This window comes from Lissotriton vulgaris, chromosome 9 (assembly GCF_964263255.1).
Source record: "Lissotriton vulgaris chromosome 9, aLisVul1.2, whole genome shotgun sequence".
In the NCBI taxonomy this organism is placed as follows: Eukaryota; Metazoa; Chordata; class Amphibia; order Caudata; family Salamandridae; genus Lissotriton; species Lissotriton vulgaris.
Window position 1 is genome coordinate 976,133,510 of NC_141697.1, and position 18,253 is coordinate 976,151,762.

At 45.5% G+C, this 18,253-nt stretch overlaps 1 protein-coding gene across 1 annotated transcript in view; it reads left to right on the forward strand.

Annotated features, from left to right (window-relative positions):
• FANCD2 (FA complementation group D2) overlaps positions 1–18,253 on the forward strand; it is a 1,101,131-nt gene that overhangs the window by 201,237 nt on the left and 881,641 nt on the right. The window contains exons 17-18 of the mRNA XM_086938826.1: positions 6,356–6,487; positions 14,869–14,976. Coding sequence (XP_086794952.1) covers positions 6,356–6,487; positions 14,869–14,976 — 240 coding nt within the window. The remainder of the gene's footprint in view (positions 1–6,355; positions 6,488–14,868; positions 14,977–18,253) is intronic.

Here is an 18,253-nt window from a genome sequence, read left to right on the forward strand (position 1 = left end):
AACCTGAAACAAATATGTCCAAATGTATTAACATTTTTCAGATCTAGTACAACCCATGAGAGATCTACTAAAGAAGGATACAAAATTTGAATGGTTACCTGTCCATGACTGTGCATTTTTGAATATAAAAAAAAGCTATTGCTGCAGCACCTTGCATTGGAAATTTGCCAAAGACACTATTCTTACAACAGATGCCAGTAATAGAGGTATTGGTGCCACACTTTCACAAATGCAAGAGGGAAAAGAAAAGGTCATATCTTTTGCTTCCATGACACCCAGTCAGTCAGTCAATCACTTTTATTCGATTTATAAAAATCACGAAAAGACACAAGATACGGATCATCAAAAAAGCAATATAATACAGCGATAAAGTACATACAATTATAATAAGCAAAGAATGCGGATAAAAATTTCATGTTTAAAATGAGCATATTTCATAGGTTCTATAAAAACAATGTTTGTAATTATTTCTTCCATCGTTAAAAATTTCACAGTGACGATTTATTACATGATCTTAAAAATTGGGCACCGGCACTTACTAAGATAGTTCAGTTATAATATGTCCGTGCCGTGCATTGTTACGCTTCTTGTTTATACGAACTCCTGCCACTAAAAAGCTTGCTACATGAAAAGTTACGCGTGCACTGGACAAAAGTTGTAAAAACAGGAGCGCTGGCCTGACCTGTAAGAAGCCAGCCTCCCGGAGAATTGGTAATAGATATTTTTTTCTGATTGGTGCATAATGTTCGCAAAACATGGTAAAATGTAATGTGCCCTGTAGTGAAAAATGATCGCAATCACAAGGACTTGCGTTAACAGGAGTGTCCCACGTAGCATAGGAGCCCAACAAAAAGTGTATCAAATTTAAACGAAATCTAGTTAAAAGAAAACAGTGAAATGGTTCGGTTACAAAAACTAGGTAGGGTTCAAGGCCTGAAGCAGCGATAAGGGCATAGTTTCTTCTAACAAGCGTTTTTTCATCTCTATCTCCTCCCGCTCTGCCATAAATAAGTTTATCAGTGTAGATTTTATCACCATAACATCCTCTTTTTGGATGCGATCAGGAGAGTAGGAAAGCTCTATGCGCCCCACATATGATAGCATAGATTTTACATAGGCCAGCCATGGGATTCTATGCGCTCCATCCAGGGCTAGACAGTCTGAGGATCAGATGGTTTAAAGAGATTTCCTGGTTAAGCCAGGTTTTTAGCCAGCAGATAACAGGGGCAGATTTTATTTGGTCTGTGACAAACCCAATGCCTAACTCTGAGTGTGTGGTGAAGGTGGGAGTGGACTGGGGAACTGAAAGCAGCGATCTAAGAAATTTGTTTTCCGCCTTCTGGATAGTATCAGGTTTTGTGTATCCCCAGATTGAAGACCCATAGGTGGCTATAGCCAAACATTTGGCTTTGTACACTTTAAGGATAGCCTCCATAGGTCGTGACCCCATTCTTTTAACAAAACTCAGGAGGGCTGCAGCAGATCTTACAACTGCATTCGTTTTTGACTTGTGTTGGACGCCCCAAGTTCCTCTGTCATCGAAAATCACGCCCAAGTAAGTGAAGGAAGAGACCCTCCGAACTTCTTTCCCTGTGCAAGAGAAAGTTATAGGTTTCTTATTCCTGCCATTTAGTCCCACAATCATGACCTGGGATTTTTGGGTGTTTATTTTCAAGTCTAAAGAGGTCATGAAATCACCAAAAGAGGCCAATAGTTTATTGAGGGCCACACCTGTTCTGGCCAAAAGAACCGCGTCATCCGCGTACAGGAGGACCTGGATGTTGGTCTCCCCTGCACGCGGGACGTCAACTGCCGAGGTGTTAAGCGCTGGCTCAAGTGCGTTTATATATAGAGTGAAAAGGAGGGGGGCAAGGATACACCCTTGCCGCACCCCCCTCTCAGATTTGAAGAAACTAGTACATCTTCCCTCCCGGGTGACTCTGACAGAGGCCTGTAGTCCTCGGTGGAGATCAGCTAAGAAGCCCACCAACGCTGGCTCAATACCCATGTCCAAAAGGACCCCCCATAGCCTCGACCTGTTTACCAGGTCGAAGGCTGAGTAGAGGTCCATAAAGGCCATATACAAGGCCCCCTCTTTCACTATGGTATATTTACTGATGATCAAGTGCAGATTTAAACATTGATCCAGTGTGCTCCTTTTGGACATGAAACCGTACTGGGCATTCGACATGGTTCCTCTGCCTTCTAGCCATGTTGGTATCCTGCCTAAAATGACTCTACCCAAGATTTTGACAGCAAAGTCTATTAGGGAAATTGGCCTATAACAGGTGGGATCGCCCCTTTGGCCCTTTTTAAAAATTGGAATGATTATAGACCTAGCCCAGGACTGGGGAAAGTTATTTTCTCTAGCAGAGTTGAAAACATTTATCAGAATCTTGGCCCAAAATGTTGGTGCGGACTTATATAAGTCCACAGGAACCCCATCAGGGCCCGGGGCCTTATTCTTGAGTGTTTCGTTTATAGCTTTTTCTACGTCTTCCTCCTTGAATGCTCGAATTGGCTCTAAACGAGGGTGGGGAAAAGCTCCTCTGTGTGACCAGAGGTAGGCTGGCTGTAAATATTACCGAAGTGGGCGAGCCACTGCTCACCCGGGATGACACATTCTACGCCATGATTTTCCACCCCCGAGAAATAAGGCTGATTAATCACATCCCAGAATTTGGAACTATCCCGCAAAACTTCATCTGATTGCAGGTCATTCCAGGCTTGTTCTTTGATCTGGTTTTTCCGAGCGTGGATAGCGTGTTTGTATTTCTTCCTAAGAAGAGCTATATGTATTCTATTTCTCGGTGTCTCCTTTAGTCCCTTTAAGAGGGCGGAGTGTGCCTTGGTGCAGTTTGTGTCAAACCACCGTTTTCCTCTCTGCCCGCCTGGTATTGCTTTGAGCGTTAAGTCAGTATTTACTTGTTGAAATATTGAATTAAAAGCCTCTACTATTCTGGTGTTGGGGGCAACAGGGTCTAAGCAAGTACCAACCTCCTCTTCTACCTTTGCTAAGACCTCTTTTAAAAAAAGTGACGGGGTCACTTTAGACCATTTCAACCTTCTACCCTGATCTTTGGTTATCAGATCAGTCGCGCATTGCGCCTCAGAGTCCTTAAAATCTAGTAACCCCCCCTGAGCAACCTCTAATATCATGGGGTTATGGTCGCTAAAAATAGTCTTCTACCCTATAACTTAAGATAAAGGACAAAATAAAAGATGATAAGAAGATATAATCTATGACTGAACCTGTGTCTTTCCCTTTGAACGTTGGGGGTCTAGGGCCTACTGGACAGCAACTTGAATCATAAAGATTAAAGGAGGTCAAAAGGTTCTCCAAGGCTTCCCCATATTTAGTGTGTTCAAGATGCGTGGGGAGCGAAAAGGGTGGCCCTCCTTTGTCTTCCAAGATGCAATCCAAGTGGCAGGGGTGTATATTAAAATCGCCCATGAGGATAACCTCAAAACTGTTGTTTATGGTTCTATAGTTATCTGGAAATTCGCCAAGGGATTCTAGGTGTTGGTTTGTACTGACAATTTCGGGGGAGTTGTAAAAATGAATGAATAAAATAGTGGGTGAATTCACCAGTAGCAGTTCTACTGCTAGGCAGTGGGGGGAGCCTGACTCTAGCTGTTTGGGTGTCCCTTTCAGGTTGAGTGAGGTTAATAAGGATAGACCTCCCTTTGCTCTCCCTGCCACACTTGGTTTAGCAGGGATGCTAAAGTGGGCATACCCATCTAAGGCAAATCTGTTAGCTGTATCCCAAGTTTCTTGGAAAGAGATTATATCAAATGATGAAACAAAGCCCAGCCAATTCTCATCTTGGCTCTTGGATCTAGAGCTGGCAATGTTCCAACTAAGGATACTGCATGTATTTTTTAAAATTAGATTCGGAGGAGACGTATGATTAATGTCGCGGGGTTTATGTAGTCAATCAGAATTACCTAGATATGACAAAGGTGTAAAACGATTAGACAATGGCAATCCCCCAGTCTGTGTATCTTCAATAATCAGTGTGGGTATCGTGATTGCGGGGGGCGCTGGGGAGAAAGAGCAGGAACACCGCTCTTGGGGTGCAAAGCAAAGTGACAGGGTCCTAGTGTAGGTGTATCTCTTTTTTCTGTTACCCTCTGGGGGCGGGAACGTGGCTTCTTGCTCCCCCACGTAGGATAGAAATAACCTAGAGGGAGTGGTCTAATGTCGTTTTTTGCAATGGGAGACCCATCCCAGAATAGTTTTTCGGCGACATCTCTCCCTGAGAAATTTACAACGATACAATCTCCAGTAATGTTCTTCGCCCCGTGTCCTACCCACCCAAACCTTCTAGCCATGATGATAGAGGGGGATATGTCATACTCCCCACTTGAGTAGTGTTTGCACCATATCCTGGTTTTATCTAAAAGGTCCCTGGTAGACTCTCTCTCATTTTGTTCTAAGAGTGGGACCCCAGTTATTACTGCCACAAAAGGGGCAGCATCTGGTGGAAGGTGCAACCTGGGGGTACTAGGGTTGGGTGTGATGTGAGGGGATTTAGGGCGTACAACAATATTCTCATGTGTGTTCATTGTTGCTGAGATGGGGTTTGGTTGTATTAGTGGGTTTCTAATGCTGGGGCTGCCTACTTTTGCGGCGGTGGTTGGTGACACATGTTTAAGTGAGACAGACGGGCGTAAATTCCCAGGGCGGTCTTTCGCCCCTGTACATTCCATGGACTCTATATCATTATTCTCGAGAGGCTTGCAGTCAATTACAGGGTGTCGCTCTAGAGTACGAAATTCATTAATTAAAGAGTCTATTTTTTCGCACCTCTTTAGTAAACCAGCCAAGCAAGTGTTCAAACAGTCAACAATGTCTTTGCCGATTTCCTCCAGAATTGGCTCTAGTTGGGCATTAATCAATTCTTCCAGTTTATCCCCCAGAAGTGAACAAATGTCATGGACATGATCCTGATTAAGAGACACATGATTAACTTTCCCCCCACATTTCTTGGGCTTCTGTTTAACCGCAGTTGGAGGTACGTTTGAACTGTGACTCTCTGCGCGTTGTTGCAGAGAATTATGAGGCACAAGTTCATGTCTGGGTAGCGCCTCAATCAAGATACATTCGGTCGTTGCCTCTGTGGGTACAGGTGGATGATCTGGGGTGGATGGTTCATTAGCCTTTCCCATTTCCAACTCTTTTTCCGCATTAGCAATTTTTTGATTAATAGCACCATCCGCTGACGTTAGGTATGAAATAATTGTGTCCGCCTTGCGAGGGACATTAGCGTCTTTAGCCCCTTGCCCCTCATTTCCCAAATGTTTGCGCTTACCCATTGATGTAGCTAAGAGGGGTGGCCCAGCCCGGCCTCTTCTGGCCCCTGATGGCCACAGATGGCCCGCCCTGTAACCGGCTCAGCCCGGCGTTGCCCGCGCGCGTCCCGCGACGCGGGAGGAAGTGCTGGACTAAGTGCGCCTCCGGGCGGAAGTGTCTGTGGTCCGGCGGCGCCCCCGCGAAGCAGGGGACGCTGGGTAGTGTAGTTTGTTTCTGCTGCCCGGCCCCTCTTTGCGGCCGCTGGTGAGCTGCGGCGGCGGGGTCAAGCAGCGCTGGCTGGAAGCTTCTCGTGGCGTGATTAGGAGCAACGCCGTGACCCCCGAGGCTGGGGAAGAAGAGGAAGAAGTTAACTACTCAACTATTGAAAAAGAAGCTTTGTCTTGTTTTTGGGCCACAAACCATTTCAAATATTTTCTGCGGGGTACACCGTTTCTGTTGAGGTCTGACCATAAACCCCTGGTGTCTTTATTTTCATCTAAGGACATTGAAAAAACCACACCTTGAATAGGGAAATGGCTTGTTTCTTTACAAAGCTTTAATTTTAAAATAGAACATGTTCCTGGCAACAAGAATCTAATTGCGGATTGCCTTTTATGTCTTCCCATCAATAAGCAAATTGTAGATAATGTTGAGGACTTTGAGGTTCTACATGTAACTATCCCTGCCATCCTAGAAGAAGAGTGGAATAAATGTTTGTCAGATGACACAACTTTGAGAGCTGTTATTGAAAAGATCAGGAATGGTTGGCCCAAAAGGTGTAAAGACTTTCCTTGTAATCTACAACAATTTTGTAATGTCAAAGAAGAATTGTCCTTGGTTGGGTCCAATGTATTTAGGTCTGACAAAATAATTCCCCCCGAGAAACTCAGGAAGCGTATCTGCGAATTAGCTCATGAGGGTCATCTAGGAAGGAATCTTACAAGAGGTAATTAAGTTATACTTTGTTAACCATAGAGTGAATCACGTTCATCCTAGATGCTATTCTTTTTGACATTTGTGACCTTTTTTGTGTTAACCTGAAAATATTTCCTTTCACAGGAAGTTGTTGGTGCATTGGTTACTCATGTATGTAGTGGGTTTTCTGCAGAAGTCGATGTGTCCCTTGATGTTCTGACTGATCTGGTTGAAGTTCATTCATCCACAGTAGCACTCTATGCTGTGTTTGTGAAGGTAATGTACACTGTCCTATAACTGATTTATTAGGTGATATTTGTGTATGTGTTGTATATGACTATGCAGCAGTCAATATCTGGCTTTTCAAATAAAGGATGGAAAAAACAGATTCATACCACTGCAAAGCCACATTGCGCATTCTGGGTAGGAAGAAGGCATTAGTATCTCTTGTCCCCAGATTTGAGAGATGTCCTGGAACTGGAAAATATTTTGCACCTGCTACATTTAGTCCTCAAAGCTTTGATTATGCTGTCTGAAAAAGCTTTAGGTCCCCAAAGGACTCTTTGTGCCTCGCATTTTCTTTTCCAAGGCACCACAAACAAACTAGAATGCTCCTTCGAAAATCCTTTTGCAGAGCATTAAGTTCCCTTCTTGGCCTACGAAAAACCTTTCTGATCTCAAAGATTCCTGCAGTATCGAAGACCTTTATTCAAAAGAATTTGATACCATACTTGTGGTTTTAATGTAGACCTCTGGCAACTGCTGAAATAGTGATCTTTTATTAAAACAATTATAAAAGCATATCTAGGTCTTCCAGAAGACACATTGAAAAAGGTACTAGTGAAGTTACAACTGTGTCCTACCTCCGGGCAGAACCACAAGGTGCCTCATATTTGCGCCTGCTCTGTGTACTGATGTCAGTTGCTCTTTTACATCTGCCTTTTATAAGCATTCTGTGCTCCATTCCAGTGTTAACAGAAGTTTTGATATCATAAAAAACGTTTCAGTACACAGGTATGGTGCTCCCGAAGATGACTGGGTTTACATTGTGTTGCAAACATACATTGGTAATGGACATACAACACCAGTGGCTCTGGTTTCTTGGTACCAAGCACAACTCCAAGTCTTGCCACAAAAGATCTCTGCTGCTCCTGAAGACCTCTGGGGAAGTGAAACAAAACTCTGCTGCTAAACATAAGAAAGAAGGTCAGTCTAAATCCATGCAACCCTCATAGGTAAGGCAAAGTCAAAGAACAGGTCGAAGAAGAGGCTTAAGAAGCACAGACATGGCTTGTCAGTATCCAGACACTCTTGCTCCTGGGAGAGATCTCTGTCAGTGTTCCAGCTACCAAACTCCTGCTTCATCTTCAACCTCCAATCCCGATTCCATTCTGGTGCTGGTGCACCCGTAGTTCCTCGGGCTCTTGGTGACTCTGAAGCAAATTACAACCTTCAAGAAGGCTGCACTGCAGAGCTTCAGCTTCGCTCCGATTCCCCATGGTGTGATGAGCCCCAGAAAAACTTCTGCCAACTCGCCTACCCTCCATGTCCGTCAACTAACCCCACTTGAATATTGCCCGTGGCACCACCCGCACTGGGCAGTGTCACGTTTTCTGCCATAGGCCGCATCAATTGTTGACCCACTGGTCCCGCTGCTGGCTCCAGTAACGTCTGCTTCGGATCCTTTTCTGTGCTGATGTGATGTTCGGTGTGCTGAGCTTATGTTCTTGAGATGGTTTAGCATGGAGGCACGGTTCTTCAAACTGCCTGTGTGTACAGGTTGTATGTCACTACTATGCGGGCGATTACCATGCGTGCCATTACAACGCTGTTTTTACAACGCAAGTTGTTACAACGACTTGCGCTGGATAGTGAAATAGTTTAATTTTCTATTCCAACTCCAGCCCACGTTACAGTAGGGAAGGTGTTAGAATAGAAAATTAAACTATTCCCTATCCAACAGCGCCCTCCAGCGCAAGTCGTTATAACGACTTGCGTTATAATAGCAGCGTAGTAATGGCAGCGTGTGGTAATGCCCGCGTTGTAAAGGCTGCTCACCGTGTGTACATGCCTTTAAAAGCAGGAGAGGCTGGGGTTAAATGCAGTGTGTGCGCCGCCTAGATACTCTGTTTCTGACAAACATGCAATGTGAGACACATGAGTGAAACCAAGGAAGACTACATGTCCCATTAAGCCACAGGACTTTCACAAGACTTGCAGATCGTCGCTGCCATCTTAAATTCTTAGAGTCAAAGTTCCTTGTAGTAAAGTGTATCTTTGCTAGGCAATCAAGGTACATATATGCTGCCGCCTGGACCTTGTTGTCGGAATTTTGAAACTTTGCAGATTGTTTTTCCTTGGAAGTCGACAAAAGACTGAACTAGATACAAAGAAGTGTTCTACTCGGTATTTGTGTTTAAGGGTTAAGACGTTATGATTGAACAATGCTCCTTAAATGAAGAGCTTGTCCAGTTGAGTGACTGGGCAGTGAAGATATTCAATGTCTGTTTCTCGCTCACTTATCACATTCTGCTTCCCCTGTACCAATTCTAACCAACGTACAGTTCAATGTATGGTTTGCAGTAGGTTTGGGGAAGTGTGAAAGAACATGTTGCTCCCATTAGATCCAGATTATAAGGTTAGTACATTATGAAAGATGGCCCCGGATTTGGATTTATGGTCTGTGAGAGCTTGCCGTGTGTCACGGTACACCATTACAGAAGTACAGCCTCTGGTTAGATGGATTCTCCTCCAGTTTCTTTCTCTTCCATGACAACAGTATTTTAAGTTAATACAAGCCATTTTTGTTTGATATTTGGATGCTACTCCAGGCCTTTTAACCAATCCAATAGGATGACAGTGATCATGAAAGGCAGATGAATTACTCCCTTCTCATTACACTGATGTTGGTCTACCTTGATTGCCAATGGCCTGGAAGCTTTGGATGAATCTGCTTTGGATCCCCCAACGAGGTATGTACCTCATTTGCTGTAGTGTTTCAGAAGACAACAGAGGTTTTGGAACTGCCGCTGCTGACTGAGGAGACTAAGGCTGACTTACTGACAGAGATACTTAAAGCTGGACTTTCCACTTCTGAGCCTTTGTATCATTCGATGAAGCCTTTGCAGCTTCCTCGAGACCATTTTCAGCCTCAGCAGTGATTGCTCCATTGCAAGGTGCCATAGGCCAGTATCTGGGGACTTAAAATTTCTTTCGCAGTACCCTACAGCTGTGTCTTACGAAATACTTATAAGGTTAATTCAGATTCCTTTCTCATCAACCTGCCAGACAAGGAGTCAAAACCTATTGAGGTAATGGGTAAGATTTTTCCCTTCAGGCAATCTAATACTGTGCCCTTTAAATGATTTGTTCTGTTGCCATCGTGTTTGGGTAATGCTTGGTTGAGGTTTTGCCTATGCTGCCAAAGGAGCTTCGTAATTCCTTTGCTCAAACAAATCATGATAGCTAGTATGCCCCTAGGCATGTATTACGTTGTAGTCTGGGTAAAGTCACTCAGTTGCCTGTACCCAGGGAACCAGCGTCATCACCAAGGCCACATCTGAATGTGCTCCATCGGGTTTCCCAGAGACATCCAGTCTTACTTGATGGACATGCCTTTTGACAAATCTCAGCTTTCTGACAAAAATATGAATTCTGCCTTGAATGTTTTAAGGATAGGAGAGCAACAGCGTGATGACTTTGGCTTTCCCTTGCCCCTCCAATTCCATCAGTAGTAGAAGAAGTTCAGGGACTCTGAAAAAGGAGCAGCAGCATTGGTCCTCCTCTTATTTCCCATGCAACATATCAAAACTGTTCTAGTTCATCCTCGAGCAAACAACTAGGCCCAATTAAATCTGGATTCAACATTGCCTGCCAGACTGGCACGTGATCAGCTGATATCAGTGGGTCCTTCAAGTTGTCCAAGATAAGTATGCCCTTCCCTTTCTGGCTGCTCTCTTCACTTTCCCCCACGTTTTTTTCACTTAGTTCCATAGATTTTGCCTATATCCTCTCCTGGAGGTGCTGATGTTGCTCACCAAGGATGTGATTGGAATAGCACCTGGAATAAAGGGTGGTATGCTACTTGCAGTACTCTCTAGTCCCCAAGAAGGATGGAGGCATGAGGCTGATTCTAGATCTCCAGTTACTGAACTTGTTGCTCCAAGTGGGAAAGTTCAAAATGATACCATTTGCACAGGTTCTGCTGGCCTTGAGTCACAAGGACTGATGTCTTTGGATCTGCTGGACGTTTTCATGTTCAAGCTCTGCAATCCCACTGGAAGTATCTACACTTTGGAGTGGGAGAGGACCAGCTTTGGTTCACTGTCCTTACATCGGCCCCTCTGGTCTTTAAGAAAGTCCTGCTTGTGTTCACTGACTATCTTTGCAGGGCTGTGATACATGTGTTTTTGTACCTCGATGACTGGCTATTGGATGCAAACTTGCCTAAGCAAGTGTCAGATCACTTGCAGAGCAGTGTAGTCATTGTCCTTTGTTTACATCACCCCTCTGTAACCTTTCCTGGTCCCATCTGGACATGGTCGCCCTCAAGGCTTTTCCACCTCGCTAGTGAGACTGGGGCATTTATGGCATGATTCCAATGTTTCCGGCGTGAGCTACTGATCCAGCCCCAATTGCTGCGAGGCTCCTGGATTTACTAGTATTATGCATCCTTCTGGTTTCTCAAGCTCAGTGACGCATGTGGGCCTTCTATTGAAACATTCTTCTGCAATGAGCCTAACATTGGAGAAGCATCTTGGTGAAGATTCGTATTTCTGAAAAGAAAGTGCACGACCTTCAGTGATAGATGACGGACACTATTATGATGTGCTGCAGGCCGTTCAGCTTGCTCACCTCAGTAGATTCAACACTCAGTTGGGAAGGCCACCTGGGCTATGTGGAGATCAGTGTTAGCTTCTGTCCGGTGGAACAGTACCATTACATAAATCTACTGGATGATCATGTCATTCCACTGGCTTTCAAGGCCTTTCTGCTTTCACTTATGGGCAGCTAGACCAAGGTAATCATGACAGCATGATTGCCGTATGTTAAGACAACTACAATCTGTTTGCAAAGTGTTACGGTTGTGTCTTTGGCTGACACTTAGGGGATCTTTTTTAAGCAGCCATCTGGCTGTGTTGCTCAACGTCACTGCATAGGACCTAAGCAAGCATCATCTTATGACCACAAGTGCTGAACACAGCCCATTCCGATAATGTGATTCTTCAAAGGAAGAAAGGCCAAATGAATCAATAAGCAAGCTTTTACCTGGCCCAGAGCAAAATCTTACTGGACCAAAGACCATATTAACAAAAGAACAACAGACAATTTTGCTTACAAAAGGTAGATACGCCTCTCCAGGTGAATAAACACGCCCCACACCCTGAATATATGGACTTGGTGGAAGGATGGCGAGCAGCCCGAATGACATTCACTTCTTCAGATGGAAGATCGAGACCTATGAGCTGGTACCGGCCAGTCACCAAACATGAAGGTGTAGATTGTGAAGGACCTGGCTTGGTATTGCGGACTGGACTGTTCACATGTGAGCGCAATCAAGACTGATTTGCATATGACTGGGTCCAAACTGAGGTGGCTTGGTGTGCAAAATAACGATGGGCTGGGATGCAGCCTGAGTAATTACCAGAGGCTGAGATTTATTCAAGCATTTCATCCATCCTTGTTTTGTATACTTCACTGTGATGCCCTAAGTGGAATGGGTATGCCCAGAAGTGGGTCCTGTGCACAAGCTATTTTCAGGTGATGAGTCCTAATAGGGGTGAAACTGATCTTGGGTAGCTTGTGTTTGTATTCAGAGAGGACCTGTCCTGGTAGTTCGGGCAAGACTGATTTGCAGATTGCTGGATCCAAACTGAGGTGGCATACTGTGCAAAATAATGATGGACTGGGATGCAGCCCCAAGTAATTATCAGTGGCTGAGATTATTTCAAGCATTCCATCATCACTTGTATTTACTAGCATTTTTGTCTTACGGTTACAAAACCTTTTCTTTTTTTGTCTTAAAGCTAACAAGGCTATGGAGGTGTTGTGTATGTATTTATTCATGTTTTACAGTGTTGTTGAACCCTTAAATCTCTCTAAGCTATATTCAAATACAGCAGATTTTTCATTCAACTCTCTCTAAAAAGTGTTTTCAAATGCTGTTTATTCATTAGGTCAGCTGTCCGCATCCTCTTATGAAATGGAATTTGGCAGTTTTTGTAGGAGAATTAATCAATGTTATCTCAATCTTCTTTGTTGGCAGATTCAGCAAGGCCATCGTCTACATCTCATTTTGACACATGCTATGTTTGTTTTCTGACATTTAGCCACATTTGGCAGTAGAGTCTTCCCAAATCGTTTATGTTAAAGTATCCTCTTTTCAACTCCTTTGAGCCCTAGCTCAGACTGTACATACTCAATGATGACCTCAGTCGAAGAGGCTTGGAAGCATTGACAGACTGATAACCTGTTAACACCTCGAGACTTGGTACCATGTAATAAAAAAATTACTCTGTCAATTTTTTTATAACCTACTACTGAAAACATCAGCTTCTAAAGTATATATGATACTAAACAGGAGTATAGCAGCTCTTTTCAAGTCTCAGCTTCCTAAGTTCGCTTGACCTCTATGGCAGATGCTGTTTCTCTGTTAAGTCCCATCTGATTTCTATTCTGCTTTAAGGCGTCTGGTGGCAGTGGTCAAAGAATGACTCTTGGTCTTTGTTTCTGTTGCTGAGAGGCGTACAGGACAGCTGGGCTACTCTCAATATTGATCTCACTGTCCTTGAAGTTGTTCGACATGCAGACCAGTCTGTTCTGGCACAACAATCTTTGTCTGCTGCAAGGGGTCCAGTACCACAGAGATTGGTACTGTGCTACTCCGGTTGGTCCTGCCATGCCAACACTTGGAGGGAAGACAGATCTGACCTCTGGGAGCACTGCTACATCTTCCAGGGTGGCTGATGCATTGGTAGTTCCCATAGGAGGCAGGTCGGTGTACCGGGTCTTGCTTCTTTGGTGCATTCGGCTGCAGGCGAGTAGCTCCACTACTCCAAGGGAGATTCTCTGGCAATTAGCTAAGCGCTTAAAGCCATTTGGGTTTCTTGAGGTCTGCACAGTGGCAGGACGAATCAGTTGCTTCACGAAGGTCAGATACAGCAGGCAAGCCGGTGCTATTGGCAGCAAGTCAATTGGTTCTCAGGTCAGCAGTCTTCTTCTTCCACTTCTTCTTTTGTGTCGAACGAAATCTGAAGAATCTGGTATAAGTAAGACCCCTAAATACTCAATTTAGGGGTGTTAAGGGGAGTGAGGGGTAGTAGCCAATGGGCTATTTACCCCTGTGGTCATTACCCCCCCTAGGTAATCACTTAATGCGGGAAGTGAGCATCACCCTGTCCCAGAATTCCTAATTCTACCACACGAAATATGGTAAGAGTTCTAAAGTCGTGTTCACCTCAGACTGGGTTACCCTAGAGGTGTGGCCAGCCTGGAAGTGCAACAGGCCTCCTGCGTTGCAAGTTTTCCAGCCTGTCCTGGCGCCAGATGACTTCAGAACAGGAAGGTCAGCATCCTCTCCTATGAGAGAAGCCAGACTTGAATACCAAAAGGTGGTGGGCTCTTTAAATGCCCTGCCTTGGAATGCTAATTGTACCAGCCTTCCTGGAGGAAGAGGTGATAACACCTCTCGCCAGAGCAGGCATTGTTCCTGATCTCCTGAGAACGAAGGCTCTCACCTCTAAGTGTCAGAAACTAGTCTGTGGCAGCAGGCTGGACTGAACCAGTCAGCTAGCACACTAGAGGGCTGCTAATTTTCAGGGGGTACCTCCAAAGATAATCTCCGGGTGCATGTATTAACAAATCCATCACAAGGTGTTTCATACAAATTACCATATGTTTCAGTGAAGCCATTATGTAGCTGGGGAACTCAGTTCGACCAGTGCCCAGTACATACTTTAAGATGGCTTCCCTGCTCGCTTGCAATATCTAGTAATAGAACTAGACATCACAGGGGCATATCTGCTCATGCAGATATGCCCTCACATAAAATATAATGCTCCCTGCTTTAAGGCTCAAAAGGCTTGCTGTAGGGTTTACTTACATATATTGTATGCAGTTACTTTGGGCATGACACACCGGAGTGTCTCATGTCTTGTTTTCACTCATGGTTTGCAAACTGCTGCGCAGCCTGTACTGGAAGTCTGTATGTAATTTGTATGTGTGTTAGCCCTTAGGGACCCTCTTTAGTAGCCCTGCCCTGGAGCACCATTCACTAGGAACTTACAGGGGAGCTTACAATCCTTAGCCAATTGTAGCACAATTAGACTTTACCTTGTTTTAGGGAAACTGCATTGGCACTGAGGTCTGGTTAGCAGGCCTCAGTGCACTGTCAAAGTCGAAACTCAGCATCTAGTAGCTAAAGGGGGCAAAAAGTGTGCCAGGGTAACTGCAACAAAAGCCCAGTTCTCTACATAATCACATACATAGATTTATTTGAACAAATGCAGGTTGAATAGGCAATATAATATAAATGGTTAGTGTTGTGCCTAGGTTCATCATTTCTGATATACCATTTCCTTTGTAAGTTTTGCAGTCCATTTAAGAAAATATAATGTTCAATGCGTATTCTATAACTATTGTCTTTGTATTTTATGCAGGGCATCTTAGATTATTTGGATAACCTGAATTCTTCACAAATCCGAAAACTATTTCGCATTCTGAGTATGCTAGCATTCAGCAAAGGACATGGGGGCAGCCACATCCAGGTAAGTGAAAGCAATAGCGTCCATATACATGGCACAATGTTACAGACCTAAAGATATAAATGTGTTTTATAATCCCCCATGTCTCATTGCAGCATATTCAGAATACTGAATTTATAGAGCAAAAGTAAAGTAGCAAATAAAACAGGGCTAGAACATACATAGAAAAGAAATTGAAACTAACTGTTTGATATAATTATGTGGTTTACATTTCAATCATGAGGTTTGCAAATCATAGGTATTCCTCCAGGCTCCTACAGTTAATATAGACAGGCAAATGGCAGATTGTCTTCAATTGTGCTTCCTGGAAATTGGTATTATGATATCAGATATATCTTCCTGCAGATTCCTCACCTTAAGAATATCCAGCCGGGCATCAGACTGGTCTGGAAAAGCTTTCCTAAGCAGTAGTTTCCCAGTACCACAAACTGTCGATTGGTGGCTCCGGCAATGATTCTGCCTCTGGACATTTTGCCACCAGCAGCTAAGGCTCACAAACCCGCACTCTGACTCCGAACCTGTTTTTTTGTCCCTCATCAACTTGGTCTGCAGCTCGCTCCGCCCGTAGTTTAGAGGCAGAATTTTTCTCAACTTTGATAGCGACTAGGTCAGATGTCTCTTGAGGGTCTGTTAGAAATGGGGTTACCAATTCTACAGGAGGTAGCATGGAGCAGAGCAGGCAGGTCAAACTTCAGAAGACATGTGTAAAGCGTCCACGGAGTACCCACAGACGACACACCAGGCACACCACAAAAGAGACACAACACTGCTTCTGGTTGGAAAAAGAATAAGTGTTGTATTATCTCCAACCTGCAACGGTAAAACACAACAATAGCAGTAATCACAAGGGGGCGCCAACTGGCGCGAGAGCAATGAATGCAAAGGGGATTATTTACATGGGAAAGGGGCAGGAATGAAAGGTTAAGTCTGTGAGTCCATGGCTGAAATAAAAACGTGTTATCATTGGCATCACCTTGAAGCAAGCTGTAAGGGTGAAATCAGACATTAGGCAGGTACACAACCGGACTTGCGTTAGCACCTCCTGCAAAAAGAACCTCATGCACCTAGCATCAACACCTGGCATAGGGCGGAGCCGGCCTAAAACATGGGGCATGAAACCTTTAGCATGATATTCAGCATACCATAAACATTAGGCGCAAGAGCATCACTTTAGCATAGTATTTGCATAGGCAACAACTTTGATATCAAGCCTAGGCAGGCATCATGAGGGAGGAACACCTGCGAATAAATTTCATAGCCTGACATGCACCCCAGGCATACAAAGGTAACAGGGAGCCACTATTGGCTTAAAACCCTCACTAGCCAGGGGTCAACCTTGTCTCCTACGACAGCCAACCAGCACTTAATTTGGGCACTGGACCAGTTCAGGGGGACCCTCAGTCACTACCTCCCCTGGGCCAGGGCCTCCTCGGCTTAACGGGGGCTAACAGGGCCCACAGCAGTTCTCAGCAAGGGCAGGGCAGCCTCCGTTGCAGCAAAGTACAAGTCCCGGGGGCGGCAGTTCACCACGGAATGCTGGCACCGGGGTTGGGCACCGACAGTATGCCCCGATACGCCCCTCAACACAGTCTGTTTGAGCCCCACACTCATCGGGCTCTTGGCAATGTCTCCACGCTTCTGCTCCTCGCTCCGGGCTTCCTGGGCAGTAGGGTGGGAGGCAGGCACCGACAATGTGCCTCGAGGCTTCACCAGACAGACGCAGACACTGCTCCCCGAGCAGAGGTGGGGTAGGCTCCTGCCCTATTTACAAGGCTGAGAGGCGGCAGGATCTGGCACGGTATCGCTTAGGAACATAAAAGCAGCCTCTTCCAGCTGCGCAGCGCTAGCCACCACACAGTGCTTCTCCTCAGCCCAGCTCCTCATACAGCGCTTCTAGATCTCAGCGCTTAGCAGGCAGACACAGCAGGCAGTACAGTTCAGGCACTTCAGGACTACCCAGGGCTTCTGCAGCACAGCGCTTCTAGGATTATAGCGCTTTGGCACGCAGCGCCTCCTCCAGGCCCAGCACGTCCAGGAGCACAGCGAAAGGGGGGTGGACAGTCCCAGAAGCAGGTCCAGGGTAACACTCCTCACCTCCTGGGTGGTGGGGTCCAAGATGCTCCTTCCCTTCTGGGTGCTTCTTTGTGCAGCGTTTGCGTAGCGCAGGGTACCGGCAGCTCCAGGGACCTAGGGGGGGCCTCCTTCCTCAGGGGCCCGGGGGACAGAGCAGTAGGCACTACTGGGCCAGGTCAGCAGCTAGTGGGGGCATCATCAAAGCAGGGTGGTAGGCTTTCACCATCCCCACTGCAGCGTGGCCCTCCTCCCACACGGCAGCCTGAACTCCTGAACTGGGGCTTCTAGATGGGTGCAGGGCCCAGCACACAGGCTCAAGTGGCGGTATCCCCTTGCAGCAGGTCCCCTCACCTTCCTGTCACAGCTCTGTCTCTGCACATCACATCTCTACTGCTCTCCCTATACCAGAAAGGCTGGAAGCTTCTGGAAGGTCTCTCCAAATGCTGGGATTGCTGGGTACCAGACAACTAGACCGCTTACTCACCTCAGACAGGCGAACTAGTTCTAACTGGCTCAGGGGGAGGAGTAGAGCACCCTGGGTGCCAGGCTTTCCCTCCAAATGCAGGGGTGGCTGGGTACTTAACAACTAGACTGCTAACGTCCTGCAGTCAGGTGGCACAACGCATAGCCTTGGCAGCCATTTTAAATGCAAAACACAAATGTAGCATTTCACCAGGGTACATGTTTACAATGGGGAAAATAAATGTACACACCATTGCATTGCTTTTAACATTAACATGGCGTCTCACACCACACACGGCCTATTCGGTGACCTTCACCATGGGGGAGACATCTCAAATTAGGGGGGCGAAAAGGGAAAGATTTGGGGGGAAAAGGGCCAAGTCCAACAGGGTCCCAGGGTTTAAACCCTACAAAAATGCTGCTAACGGTTGTCTTTAGTGGATTCTTATGATCACTGCATGTAGTGTCTTGGATGTAACCATGATACTGCAGCGTGCGATTTCTGTTCTCTGATGCATCTGAAGGCTATTAAGAGGCGCAAGGCCAAATTTTGTTTCTTGGCAATGGCCCGGAGATATATGCCATACCGTACACCTCCTCCTATGCTAAGTCCACGGTGAAAGAACAAAAGCAGTCTTCCTACAGAAAACACCATTCCGTTGGAAGGAAACCTTTAAGGGACTGTTCAGTTATGCGTGGACACTATGCCGGCTCTTCCTTTTACTTGGAGCTAATTCCAAAGTTA